This window comes from Vanacampus margaritifer, chromosome 4, assembly GCF_051991255.1.
Source record: "Vanacampus margaritifer isolate UIUO_Vmar chromosome 4, RoL_Vmar_1.0, whole genome shotgun sequence".
Classification (NCBI taxonomy): domain Eukaryota; kingdom Metazoa; phylum Chordata; class Actinopteri; order Syngnathiformes; family Syngnathidae; genus Vanacampus; species Vanacampus margaritifer.
Window position 1 is genome coordinate 22773626 of NC_135435.1, and position 14632 is coordinate 22788257.

Sequence of the window (14632 nt, forward strand, 5' to 3'; positions counted from 1 at the left end):
AATTCTGTTTGGCATTATACATTTATCTTATCAGTGTCTCAATTAATAAATGCGTCATCCAGTCAAACAAATAAGAGTAGTCGGAAAAAAAGCACTTTGAGCAAAGGAAGCTGCAAAACATAAATAAATAAAAATTAAAATTAACCAAAAACATCGATTTATTGCAGAGCCCTAATCAAAAAAAATTCCAGCAGTCACGACACTACAGCCGAGCTCAAATAGAACACACACACACGCGCACACACCGCTCATTAAATGGTGCTGAGTGTGCTCATTAAGAGATTCTGCAGACTGTCGCCCATTTTGCCAAAGCCTCATCACGAGATAGCAATCAGCCTCCATGTTAACTACCCCCTCCTTCTCTTATTTTTTTTTCCCAAATGGACTTAAATCCCCTTTTTTTTTTTTTTTAAGATAACTGCATCCTGCCTGCCGGTTCCACCATCAGATGGGCAAAAAGTCGTAAATATGTCAGCATGCATGGTGTCATTAGCTACTAGGGTGAGATTCATTTTATTATACGCTTTACTAGACTGTGACTTTTAAATGAGTTTTTTTTTTTGTATCTGTGTGATGGATGGGACAGGATGGACACAATTAGCCACCATACAGACGAGGTCAAAACAAAGCATAACGTCACAAAACATTTTTATAATAGAGCAATATTTTCTGAAGGGTCCGGCGTTAATAGTGAAGTTCCCGTATGGCACCTCCCCATTTCATGTCAGCGGAGGCCTCTCTAAATTTATCTGCCGGACTGCTCGTTCGTCTGACTGAAGGACAGCATGGAAAATCATTCTGGCAGGAGGAAAAGCGAAGCGTTTATTTGGGGGGGAAAGGAAGGTGAAAAACACAATAGCAGGCATATTTCTAAAAAGAATCCTCACAAAACTCTGACATTGAGTCATTAGAAACTTCACGTTACTCCCATTGTCCTTATTGGTCTTATTTGCCACTAATTAATGGTTGCTAAGTTGACTTTTTATACGGGTATGGTCTTAAATTTCTCCCCTTATTAATTCATTCATTGCCATTGACGGCTATAGACGTCAAAAATTCATTTGAACTATTTCTATTCATTTAACATTTTACATACAAGAGTATGAAATTCTAGAAAAAAATTATTGTACATTTATAACAGATATAAAATTTGTGATTAATCATGAGTTAACTAGTGAAGTCATGCGCTTAATTATGATAAGAAAAAATAATCGCCTGACGCCACAAATTTTTTTAATAATCTTTTCTTTAGAAAAAAATAATTAATTTGAATTTATTTATTTTTCTAATCTTTTTTTTTGAAAAAAGAAAAGATTATTAAAAATTAGGGGCATCAGGCGATACATTTTTTTTAATCGTTATTAATCGCATGACTTTACTAGTTAACTCACGATTAATCACAATTTTTATATCTGTTCTAATACATTTTTTAATAGGTTTTCATACTCTTGTTAACAAAAGTGGGAAAAAAATTTAAACTAATAGAAATAATTCAAATTATTTTTTTACATCTATAGCCGTCTATGGCAGTGAATGAGTTAATTGAGGCCTGCCTTAAATAATTGCTGGTTTGACCAAATCAACGCATCTTCCTAAGTAGTGTTAAAAAATAATAACAAAAGTAATTTTCCACATTTGTAAATCCTCAAATAGAGACCTCCTGACTTGCTTCAATTATTCACCTGGATACATTGTCCACTTGAAAAAAACAAACGCCTTACCCCAAATACACACCACTTATTTTCAAGAAGTCAATGTTTTCTTAAAGCTGTGATCTTAAAATCACTTCCATTTAAATAGGTGTTATTTTTTGTGCGATTTTCCTGATGTTCTGGCCTTGATTCAAATGGATACTGTGCCGTTTTTACAAATAATGTACACTATGCAGTCGACAAACCAAATCTTAATTTATGAGTTCAAAGAAAATATCTCGTACTGGAAGTGAATTTGACCTCAGTGGCTGCTGTGATGACAACAAGGCCTGCAACTGATGAGTTCAATTCCTTCAACTAGATTTTGTTAATGAATCTAAATTCACTCAAAAAGTCATACGTAGCCGTATATTATAAATAGTGTATTTATTATAAAAGGAAGTCAACCTTGTCACAGCAGCTTCTTATAGGTTGCCGTGGCGATCAACCTGCTGTCAGAGGCTGGCTCAGCCCGCCACCCTCCCTACCGCTCGCTCTCCTTCCCTCTCTGCATCCTTTCACTCTTCCTTTTCTCCACTTTCTCCGAGCCTCCAACCAGCCAGCGCAGCCTTCATCCAGCAGCCAGGAAAATGAAAAGCACTTTTTGCCTCCTTTTGGCCTCCACCTGTTCCATGTTTTTGATGCATCTTCATGGTGAGTCGGGCTGCTCCCTTCCTGTGAGTTAACAGTGGAAACACTACTGTTTAAATTAATTACGTATAGATTAATGCATGCTTTAGACCTGCAGCATAACTTCATTTTTGTGACATTTGCAACAAAACAAACTATGTACAGTATGTGTGTGTACAGTATATATATATATATAAATACATAAAAAAGAGAATGCAGTCATTTAGTGGTGTCAGTGCATGTATTTTTTTTTAAATCTCTATATTACATTATTATTTAAGTATCTTTGTATTTATTTATATAATTCTAGACAAATTTTTCAAATTTATGATTTTTCATAACACATCACAAAATTTTAATATATGCTTTGTATGACCTAAACCTACTCTGACTTTTTTAAATTTTATTTATGATGTATATTTTCTTACTTTGATACATTTTTGGAACAAATATTTATGGAATAAATATCCATCCATCCATTTTCTTGACCGCATTTCCTCACAAGGGTCGCGGGGGTGGAATAAATATTTTTTTGAAATATATTTTTAAACATTTTATCTACCTGCATTATATATAATTTTATTGACTATATATATATATATATATATATATATATATATATATATATATATATATATATATATATATATATATATATATATATATATATATATATTTTTTTTTTAACAAATATTATTTATTTAAATATTTTTTTAAGAAATATTTTTATATAAATATTTTCAGTATTTTGTTAAGGTCAGTTTGTTTCCCCCATGCCTCTATCCCTCCATCTATCTATCTATCTATCTATCTATCTATCTATCTATCTATCTATCTATCTATCTATCTATCTATCTATCTATCTATCTATCTATCTATCTATCTATCTATCCATCCATCTATCCATCTATCCATCTATCTGTCTATCAGGAGTGGGATGTTCAGAAGGTGAGCACAAGCTCTTCTCGGTCATCTTCTCAAAGTACAACCAGTACATTCGACCGGTGGAGAATGTATCGGAGCCGGTCATCGTTCAGTTTGAGGTCTCCATGTCCCAGCTGGTCAAAGTGGTGAGTAGTTTGCTTGTCTGTACGTTATGTCTATACTTGGCCGCAATTTATGGAGGGGCTCCTTCAAACCTTCATCACTCTGCTTAATGAATATGTAGTCATGACTGATGGTCTACGGTGCACGGGGGCGGCGTGACAATTTGAGGCTTGGATTAAATTTACGTTGATCAGAGAGTGGCAGCAGGTGACTGCACGAGCAGTGTTGTAGGTGGGACGCTACAAATTGTTAGCCTATTAGCATAATTGCCTGAGTGGCTTTTAATTTACCAATCATGTTTTTTCAATCATGTCTGTGTAGATTGTCAGTTATGCAGATATGACGGTGGAATCAAGGCAAATAGATGCTTCTTATTTGTTGAATTTGTTGTGTTTTATTTCTTTTTTGTATTTTTTTTAATTTTTTTAAATTCTATATTAAATATTATTTTTCATTTTGGCTTTATATTTGGGTAAAGGCATTGATATTTTTCAAGTCCAAGACGCTTACAGTGATTAGTTGAGGCATGGTCTTTATGTTTATTAGAACAGAGGCCAATATTTGATGGAGGAAAAATGCAGGTGATTATTTAATAAGGGGTGATTATATTTTTCGAGTGGATGACACAGCTGAAGCACGGGTGTCTATTAGAGGGAGGACAATATTTGAGGACCATACCCTTAAAATTTTTGACAATTGCATTTTTTTAAACGTGTATTAACTCATTCACTGCCATTGACGGTTATAAACGTCAAAAAATAATTTAAAATTTTTTATTAGTTTAAAAAAAAAATCTACTTTTGTTAACATGAGTATGAAAACCTAGAAAAAAAATTTATTGCACATTTAGAACAGATATAAAATTTGTGGTTAATCGTGAGTTTACTATCGAAGTGATGCGATTAATTACGCTAAAACTTTTAATTGCCTGATGCCCATAATTCTTAATAATCATCTTGTCAGGCGATTACAATTTTTATTTGAATTAATCGCATGACTTCACTAGTTAACTCACAATTAATCACACATTTTATATCTGTTCTAAATGTACAATAAAGATTTTTTTTCCCTAGGTTTTCATACTCTTGTTAACAGAGGTGGAAAAAAAATGTTAAACTAATAGTTCAAATGAATTTTTGACGTATATAGCCGTCAATGGCAGTGAATGAGTTAAGTGCGTGCTTCTTTGGACTAACTGTACTATTTTCCTATTTATGCCAGCCTTTAGTGCCTTTCTGTGGTATTTTAGGGCATTTCAGAAAGAGCACATAAAACACTACTTAAGTGAGTTTTTCTGCAAATACTGAAGAATAGCTTCCAAGAAAAAACACAAATAGGTGATCTTATGAATGTGAACAGCGAATATTTGGGGGATCACAGTCCATTGTTATATAATTTCAAAATGTCCTCAATATGTCCTGTTTAAAACAATAAAAAAAAAACATCGAGTTAAATTCGCCTGTAATGCCCAGAATGCTGGGAGCACGCAAGCGTCAAGGGGGACGCTTGCCCGTGAAAACATTGTCGCTAAAATATTCAAGTGAGTCTCGTCCTAAAATCTTCTCTACTGCTCTGCCGTCAGGATGAAGTCAACCAGATCATGGAGACCAACCTGTGGCTGAGACACGTAAGTTCAAGTGGACTTTCAAGCAAAGGACGTCCCGTAACGGACCCTTCCCTCTGCCACAGTGCATGCCTGTAGAAAGCCGGCAGTTTGAATTATTTATGTGTGTAGGGTACGAGGGGCAGCTTTTAAGCGCATTGATGCCTTGCAGTCCAGGTCCTTAAAACCACGATAAGCATCACAACTGAGGCCCATGTCCAGATAAGCAGAGGAAACAAACTGATTTGATTTTAAATTAAGAGTGACGGTTGTTCTTTAAATGCATCAACCATGTCCTGGCTAATTATTTGAATTAGCACAACAAAGCTGCATAACTGTAGCTGAACTACTGAAGTCGTACAATTCAGAATTTGACCACAAGTTTACGGGAAAATACGCCAATAAAACCTCAGTTCAGTGAGTATCAATTCTACACACGTGGCTTTGTGAATTGTGCAGTTCCTATGATAAAAAAAAAATCCATTATTTCCTATGACAAAATTTCCTATTTTCCTATAGTTTTTCATATTCACATTATTTCAAAGGGCTTAAAAAAAGGCCATTATTTCCTATAACTTAAAAAAAAATAATTACATTGCTTCATATAACTTAAACAAATTCTGTTATTTCTAATGACTTAAAAATATATATTTAAAAAAATCAATTATTCCCATGACTTTTTAAAATTGTATTGCTTCATATAACATAACAAAAATCTGTTATTTCCAATGACTTCAAAAAAAATTGGGGGAGGTGATTTCCATGATTTACTATGACTTTTTTTTAATTTATTCTATATCATATAATCTTTCTCTATAATTAGCTACATTTTTATTTACATTAGCTCCAACGATTTTTAAAATACACATTACTTCCTATGGATTTTTATTTCATTATTTCAAATGAGAAAATGTGTTAGAAACTATATTTTATTTCCATCATTTCCTATGCAAAAAAATAATTAATTAATTAAAAATAAATAAATAAATAAAAATGACTTTTATTTACATTATTTTCTATGTAGTTTCTCAAAATAATATCTATTTCAATTATTTCATTTTCAGTTCTATTTTCAATACTGTATTTTGTATGAGCAAAATCTGGATGACTAAAGGTGGACCAGAGATGTTGAAAAATTTGTGATGAATTTTAAAGCTTTGTAAAAGTTTTTGATACTGTTCTCAGTGGATTAGAATAAGTGACCCTCATGAAGCGTCCTGTGTCATTGTGTACACATTGACGAGACACTTAAAGAGGTCCCATATGGTTCCTCAGGTCCAGCAGGTTTAAACGTCACATATTTCACTCCTTTGTTTTTCTGAAAACACTTTCATTCATACCTAAAAGAGAGCCCCCCCCCCCCCAAATTTAATTAAGTGCAAGTTTTACAGCACTCACTGGCTGCCTCTCTATTGTCGCTTCAAGGCTCTTGCAAGGACTGCCAACAGCAAAAAGGCCCGTTAAGCACATTTTACTTCCTTCTGTGCTAACTGAATGACTTGTCTCTCTTTTTTTTTTTTTATTGTTTCTATAGGGAATAGGGGTGTGGGTGTGAGGGGGCGGATGGGTTTAAAATCAAGGCGTGTGAATTATATGTTATGTTTCATCTTAGGTTATATGGTGCAATTTATGATCTCTTTTTGTATTAACTTTTATCTTGCAGCAGGCACTAAAATCTTTATGTTTCTATCGACCACCGAGCCACCAAATGGTCTTGATTTGTCACTTGCTCGGAAGGAAAATTTACATGAAAATGACTTTCAGGTTATAGGAGTCCTTATATGATACCATCTGTCTTATGTTACTATTATTTTTTTTTGGGGGGGGGGGGGCATTATGTGGTCCTAAATTCACAAATATCTATGACTGATGTCGAATGCAATTTGTTATGTTTTAGATCTGGAATGACTACAAACTCAAGTGGAATCCAAAAGATTTCGGAGGTGTCGAGTTCATACGGGTGCCATCCAACAGGATATGGAAGCCTGATATTGTGCTGTACAATAAGTGAGTGTTTTTTGAGGTATTATTTTTAAGGATAGGCTAATCGGCAATAACAAGCTGCCCTTGTTACTGCATGAATTTTTGATTGTCTGATAGAAATACTTTAAGTGCTATTGTTTTTAGGGTGTTTGACTGTTTTCTGTTTGCTCATAACAGGATTATGCAAAAACCTTGTCATTAAAAAATCATGAGGACAAGCGCTACGGAGGGCTGTTGGGGACTAAGTGAAAAACACAAAATAAAACAGGGAACCGGTCAGAAATTAATTATTTTAAAGTTCGCGTTTTTGGTATACTTTTGGACAGTGAAGGGAAAATGAAGCTTCATGAAACATTTATGATATTTTTTTTACTCCTCTAAATGGTGCTTTTGGTTTAAAGATAAAAGCTAGTGTAATGTTAATTGTTTAAATTTACACTGCATCTTTAAACCAAGATTGCCCAAAAATATCGTTAACAAAAATTGCAAGTGGTTCATGAAGCTTCATTATCCTATCACCACTTTGGGAGGACAGAGTTCAGTTTGTTTAATCCATTCACTCCCGGCCATTTTCACTGAAGCAACCTCCTTCACTCCCAGCTGTTTTACGAGATTTTGACTGATTTTGCAAGGCCCAGAGAATATTGTGTTCTATGGCTATAAAAACATGGAACTTACCAAAAGAAAGATTAGAGCCTCTTCTTTGATAGGGAAAAAAGTACATTTCTATCTGTTTCCGTTTTGCAGCAACTAGCATTAGAATATTAAGTTTAATCATTATTAAAACCTGTTTAAAACACTGGGAAAAATAGCTTTTTGCAACATGGCCCTGGTTGATCTCTTATACTCTGCTGCCACCCGCTGGCTGTTTTTTGTAATAACTACCATTGCTTTAAGCGACCTCTTCAGGTTAAGGGTTGCATCAAAGCCTTCTGTATGCTTTAGCATAAAAACAAAAAAATTATAAATACGTTTTTGGGACCATGGCAATATTTAAAACAGAGCGTTATTATAAATTTTGGGGAGCAAATGAATTAAAAAGGACAAAATGCGAACACACCTGAGAACTAAAAGATGGTTAATCCATCCTGCCGGTTTCTCTCCGCAGTGCAGTCGGAGACTTCCAGGTCGACGATAAGACAAAAGCTCTGCTGCGGTACAACGGCGAGGTCACGTGGATCCCTCCGGCCATCTTCAAGAGCTCGTGCAAGATCGACGTCACCTACTTCCCCTTCGACTATCAGAACTGCACCATGAAGTTCGGCTCTTGGACCTACGACAAGGCCAAGATCGACCTGGTGCTGATTGGCTCCACCATCAACCTCAAGGACTTCTGGGAGAGCGGCGAGTGGATGATCATCGACGCGCCCGGTTACAAGCACGACATCAAGTACAACTGCTGCGAGGAGATCTACACGGACATCACGTACTCGCTGTACATCCGCCGTCTGCCGCTCTTCTACACCATCAACATGATCATCCCCTGCCTGCTCATCTCCTTCCTCACCGTGCTGGTCTTCTACCTGCCGTCCGACTGCGGCGAGAAGGTCACGCTTTGCATCTCCGTGCTGCTCTCCCTGACCGTCTTCCTCCTGGTCATCACCGAGACCATCCCCTCCACCTCGCTGGTGATCCCGCTGATCGGCGAGTACCTCCTTTTCACCATGATTTTCGTCACGCTCTCCATCGTCATCACCGTCTTCGTGCTCAACGTCCACTACCGCACGCCCAAGACGCACACCATGCCGCGGTGGGTGCGCGGCGTCTTCCTGGGACTGCTGCCCAAAGTCATGTTCATGACCCGACCGGAGAGGGACCCGGAGAAGACCAACGACACCGTTCGGATGATCCACCAGAGGCCGTGCGGTGCTCACACCTCGGGTTCCCAACACAAGGCTCAGGTTCTGGCCTCCAGCGTGGTGTCCAGCCTGACCAACCGCCAGAGGCTCCCAAACAACACGGAGCTCTCCAATCTCAACAACTTGAACGCAAAGCAGCTGGCCAAAAGCGCCGGGTCGGGCTCGCTGTGCTGCGAGGGACGCTGCAACAGCTGCTGGCACCAAAGGGCCGGGAAACTGCCAGCGGAGTCCGGAGGAGGCGGCGGTGGCGGCGGCGGCGGCTTGGGCTGCTTAGGGGTTCTGACTGGAGGGGGCGTGCCCGGAGCAGGGAGTCAGTGCTCCAGCTCCGAGTCTCTGGATGCGGGAGTCTTGACCCTGCTGCCGTTCTCCCCTGAGATCAGGGAGGCCATTGAGAGCGTCAAATACATCGCAGAGAACATGAGAATGCAGAATGAGGCCAAGGAGGTGAGAATTCACTAACGCAGGCTACACACGTAGCCAGGATCGGGCCCAGATTGAACATTTTCCTCAGGTGTCTCTTAACGGTTATCCTGAGTGATTAACCTGAAAGACTGGATGAGTTCCAGTGTAGTTATCTTACTAATAAAACTAGTAATGTCTACACTTTTACAGAAACCATAAAACTGTTTTTAATTAAGAAACAGTCAGCAGTCTCAAATGTGCAATAACCAGTTTGTGTTCCAGAAAAAACGACGACCCAAATTGAACAGGCTAAAGCATGGTACAGTACAAAGTTAGTTTAGATAATGAAAACTAACAAGAAAACTAGAATTTTAAAAAACTATTTTAGCGAAATGAAATAAAAACTAAAATGCTTTTTAAAAATCAAAAACTAACTAAAACAACATTTTATCTTTACAAAATTAACAGAAACTATAATTATAGCGAACATGTCCTTAGTTTTAGTCTTTGCTAATTAATTTAATGCATGAGGCTTTGGGGATGATTTTAACTAGATTTATTTTGATATTAACCGGAATAAGGACGGCTGAAAATGTGTCACACATAAGCGACGTCATATAGCAGCAGCTAATAGAAAAAGCACCTTTAGATGACGTCGCTCTTAGGCAGCAAAACCGATGATCGTTCACGGCACATTCATCGCAAATCATATTTTTATGTTAATCCTGTGCAATATTTTATGATGCAAATCCTTGTGGCGTGTTCAACACTGAGGTGGGGCAAGCCACACTACGTGATTGGGACGTCAAATGGAGAAATAGCCAATCAGAAAGCAACCTGAAGATTTCGTTGTTGTTGTTGTACACAAAAAGAGGAGCCGCTGGTTGTATTGAATGACTTACTTGAGCTAACAATTAGCGTAGCTTGTGCGATTTCTTCTTCTACTAGGTTACTACTCTTCTTCTTCTTTTTTCTTTACCCCTCAGTGCAGACGCCCCTTGGCACAGTATTGCTTCACACAAGTCTTGATACTGTGACAGACATTGAGTTAGAAGAAGAGACTCGTTCGTGATGTCAGCAAAGATAGGATGGTTACTGTAATAACGGACATATATGAAATATATACGTGAAGTTTGCCATTATGTTTGTTTAGCAGTCTTCAATCTGGTTAATGGAACGAGATGTGTGATGTTAGGATAAAAAATAACGCTTTGTTGAGAAATGATTGTAATAACAATCAAACAACAATTTTAACCTTTACATTTCTCTTTGCTAAAGGTAATACTTTTTTTTAATTTATTTTTTAAAGTGAGCTTTTCAAAAAGCCTCCATGGAAGACAGGAGCAGCGTCTTGTCTTTATTGTAAGTACCTTGCGTTCATTCACTGCTTTGTCATTGTCGCTCATCTCGCAGGTTCAGGACGATTGGAAATACGTCGCCATGGTGATCGACCGCATCTTCCTGTGGGTTTTTGTCCTGGTCTGCATCCTAGGAACCGCCGGCCTTTTCCTCCAGCCTCTTCTCCTTGGGGAAGACATATGAAAACATATTGTGTTATTATTATTTTCACAATTCAGACTGCCATAATGCACAGATTTTTAGGACATTTTAAAAGACAAGACGCAAATGTTAGCAATTTCGCATATGAAACCATAAGGCTTTGAAATTGGTTTTCAGAAACATAAGCGGCAACCTGAACCACACATGATGAAGGAGCGACACTATATGGTGATATGGCGGTACTACAACAACTTGCCTGCAACAGGTTTGTCAAAAAATGTGCATCTCCCCCAGCTGAAGCCAGATGACTTTTGGGTGAGAGGCAGAGCACACCCTGGACTTATCACCACCCAATTACAGGGTACATCTAATCAAACACTTTTATTCATACCTTGGAAGGTAACACAATGTGCTTTACATAATTAAAAGTACAGCATAACTAAAGACAAAAAAAAAAAAGTATCTTACTAATAATATTACGACCTCAATTATGTGGGGAAAGGGGGGTATCATTTTTTTTTTTACCCAGAATTTAATAGCATTCACACTTGGGACTGCCTGTCCTCCGCTAATTGACCCGAGTCCGCAGACCTCATAGCCCTACTGGGTTTATATTCCATGAGCATTTCTTCAAGGTATTCAGATCCAAACCAAATGTAAAAGGTCTTCAATGAAGCTATAACCTACATTTTGGTTGTACGGAGGGCCTACGCTGAGATTCAAACCCGGAATCTCCGAAATATGATGCTGATGTGCCAATAACTAGTGAAGCTCAATTAAGGGACATCATAAATGGACCAAAAATGATATAAGGCCTTAAGCTTTGGGATCTAAAGATGCCAAAATGATAAATAAAGGCTGTAAATACTGATTCTATAGACCAGTTTGACTTCCTCTTTCTATTGGTGAATAAATCAGCGGTGGGATGATGCCTTTGGGGCTGAGGGTCCCATTTAAAAAGAAGCTCCATTTATCACCCACAACCCCCTCCTCCTCGGAGCGATGTCTTTTGATTGGACAATCAATAATGAGAGCCCGCGACAAAGAATCTCCTCACTTTCTGACATAAAAAGGTAACAGATATTTTAACACAAGCATTTAGACAGATCATATAGGAAAATTGGGGCATACTGTATATTCTTTGTTCCTTATGAAAAATGACTAATATTACAGCATTTTACTGAGCCAATCACAGTAGAAATAATTGAAGATTTTTCTACATTTGTGTCTGCATGGCTACATTACACTTTGCTATACTGCTCAAAGTGGGCACAGCAAATAGAATTGGATAAAAGCATTAACTCGTGATCTATTAACAATTAAATTATTTTATATTTTAATTAAAAATATTTAATTATTACTGAGTTTTTCTCAAGTACAATATTACAGACTGCTCTTTTCCTTAAAAAAAAAAAACACGGATAAATGGGGAAAGATCTGAGATACGAGTGGCATGGTCACATAACGAATTAAAATCAGATCTCAAGGCAACAATGTAGACAAAAACTGTACGTAAAAAAAATAAATGAAGATTTGATCACCGAGATTGTGCCGAATCTGGAATAAAATGATGACATCCAATGAGCCCTTTGTATAGCATGTACTAAATAATGTTGCTCTTTAAACTGAATGAGCCAATTAAAAAGGGGAGGAGTTGTGGTTTGTGGGTCCAGGGGTGCAAAACAAAATACATGGAGCAAAAACCTACAAGTGTAGTATTACGAGCAATTTCGACAAGACACTTTAAAATATATATGTGTTATTTTCGTCAATAATTAGGAGAGAGTACTAAATATTGTTATTGTGCGTACCAGGGCAGCTTATAGGACTCGGTCCTCAGGTGAGCTGCGCCCTTGTGCCTCATAACAATAATCATCCAGAAGAGGGCGTTGTCGAGTGGCTGATTTCTGTGCAGCCTGGACAGCCTTTGCATGATGTCCCTGTAGGACGGATTGGTTGTCATGCTGGTCGAAAAACAAGGGTATTCCCACCATTGGTACTGTGTGGTAAATTGCTTCCTGGATGCCATTAGTGAGCCAAGAAGAGTTTCACCTTGGGATGTCCGAGAAGGTCGTTCTGCGGCATCCAGTCCACAAGCAGCGTATTGTTGCCCAGAGTGGAAGGTTTTGCAGCTTTATAGCGCCAGGTGACCTTCTGGGGGAGCTTGGCTTAAGCCGCCGCGATCTTATCGGCCATATCTGCAGGGAGTTGGCTCACTATAGTCCCCAAAGACATGATGATGACTGCGCTCTCCAGAACTCTGTACAAACTTCTCCAGATGTTTGGGTCGAGGTTCTGCAAGCTTACACTGGAAGCCTCCATGTAGATGACGTTGGGCATGGTCGGGCGAGGAAACAAAAATACTAAAAGACTAAATCTGCTCTTTGTATAAGTTCATCATATCTCACCTCTGGGCCAAAGAACTGGTTGCAAAAAGCCTGATATTGGGGTGTGATGAAAAATGTATGCACAACCTCCCCAAATGCAAAGTACAGACGCTCCCCTACTTACGAACATTCGAGTTACGAACAACGGTACATACGAACATGTCTGCGCGCATGCGCGCATGTCAAAAAATGTTCGGAAAGAGATGCTGTAAGGTAGATTTTTTATTGCGCACCTTTTTCCGAGTACTGTAGTGCTTCTTTCCGCCGCTAATACCGACGCTTAGCGCTGTGAGAGCTCACCCAGCATTGGAGGCTCAGCAACGTGTCGAGGAGGAGGAAGAAGAAGAAACGCCTGTCGCTCATAGATAAAGCCATCGCACTCTTCGAGCAGCAAGACCCAAATATTGAACGTTGCACAAAGGTTGCAAATCAATTGAATGATGCCATACAGTGCTACCGCATCATTTATGATGAAAAAAGAAGAAAACTGTGCAATCGTCGTTAGATCGCTTCTTTCGGCCAGTTTCCAGTAAATCCTCCAAGGAAGATACTCATCAACCCTCAACTTCTTCCTACATTGAAGTTACGGAGGAGGAAGTAACTTTTGAAGCCGATTCCAGCGACGACGAAGAACCTCTCATGATATAAAATCCTCCTCCTCCTCCTCCTCCATCAAATCCTTAAACATCGAGTACATCTTCCAAAAGTAAGTTAAACTTCATTTTATTTATCTTATTACGTACATGTACATACTGTGTGTGTCTCTCGCTCTCTCTCTCTAACATACGTAGTACAGTACTGTACGTATTCTCTTTAAACATAAATTATAATACAAAATATAGCACTGAAGCAACTTACGAACAAATTCCCCTTATGAACGATCGCTCGGAACGTAACTCGTTCATAAGTTGGGGAGCGTCTGTACACAATATTTTTGACCCTCTGAAGAAAAGTCATCTTATCAGACAGCCCAGAGCCAGTCACGGGTATGTAAGACAAAGGGGAAAGCGCCAGGACCTGATGGCCTTCCTTGCACATCACCCAGCGCACATTATAGACTAAAGGTAACTGCAGAGCGTCAGCCAAAATGACCCTCCGTGCCCATCGCTAGGTCAGTGAGGAGCAGGTCGTACTGACGCTCCCTCAGACGGGCCATTAAATCCTCATCTCGTAATATCGCGCTGGTCAATTTGCGCATAATACTGCCCGTACCGCTCATAGCCGTGAAGATATGACGCTTTAGACCCACAAAGGTCACCAATGAGCTTTGTGACCTCTCCAGAGAAAAGGCTTTTCCAACAGGGAGTCGACAAAGACCAGGTGGAACACTTCGCTGACGGATACAGTGACGGGGTCCGTAGTGCGGCATGCCGTCCTTGATTTACCAGCTCTTGTCTGTCCGAATCGCGTTTACGGAGTGTCCGTGATAGTGGAGTGCTTTAATCCGGACCTCCATGTTCACCCAGTGGCTACGCTCAAAGGGTTCTACCAGAACAGGGGTGGCCATGTTCGGTCCTCGAGAGCCACTAT

At 38.8% G+C, this 14632-nt stretch overlaps 1 protein-coding gene and 1 pseudogene across 1 annotated transcript; one reads left to right on the plus strand and one right to left on the minus strand.

Moving 5' to 3' along the window:
- Window positions 1-2241: 2241 nt before the first annotated feature.
- chrna3 (cholinergic receptor, nicotinic, alpha 3) lies at window positions 2242-11386 on the plus strand. Its single transcript, XM_077563021.1, has 6 exons — window positions 2242-2345; window positions 3252-3391; window positions 4951-4995; window positions 6869-6978; window positions 8063-9257; window positions 10629-11386. Exons 1-6 carry the CDS (start codon window positions 2282-2284, stop codon window positions 10755-10757), a joined length of 1683 nt encoding a protein of 560 aa, XP_077419147.1. The 5' UTR covers window positions 2242-2281; the 3' UTR covers window positions 10758-11386.
- LOC144050336 (UDP-glucuronosyltransferase 2B4-like) lies at window positions 11101-14609 on the minus strand (annotated as a pseudogene).
- Between the last annotated feature and the right edge of the window lie 23 nt (window positions 14610-14632).

Bases quoted from the DNA above. Each gene is read 5' to 3' on its own strand.
- chrna3 (XM_077563021.1), top strand. From the start codon at position 2,282: ATGAAAAGCACTTTTTGCCTCCTTTTGGCCTCCACCTGTTCCATGTTT. The intron at 3,392-4,950 runs GTGAGTAGTTTG...CTCTGCCGTCAG, and splicing joins TGTCCCAGCTGGTCAAAGTG to GATGAAGTCAACCAGATCAT. The intron at 4,996-6,868 runs GTAAGTTCAAGT...GTTATGTTTTAG, and splicing joins CCAACCTGTGGCTGAGACAC to ATCTGGAATGACTACAAACT.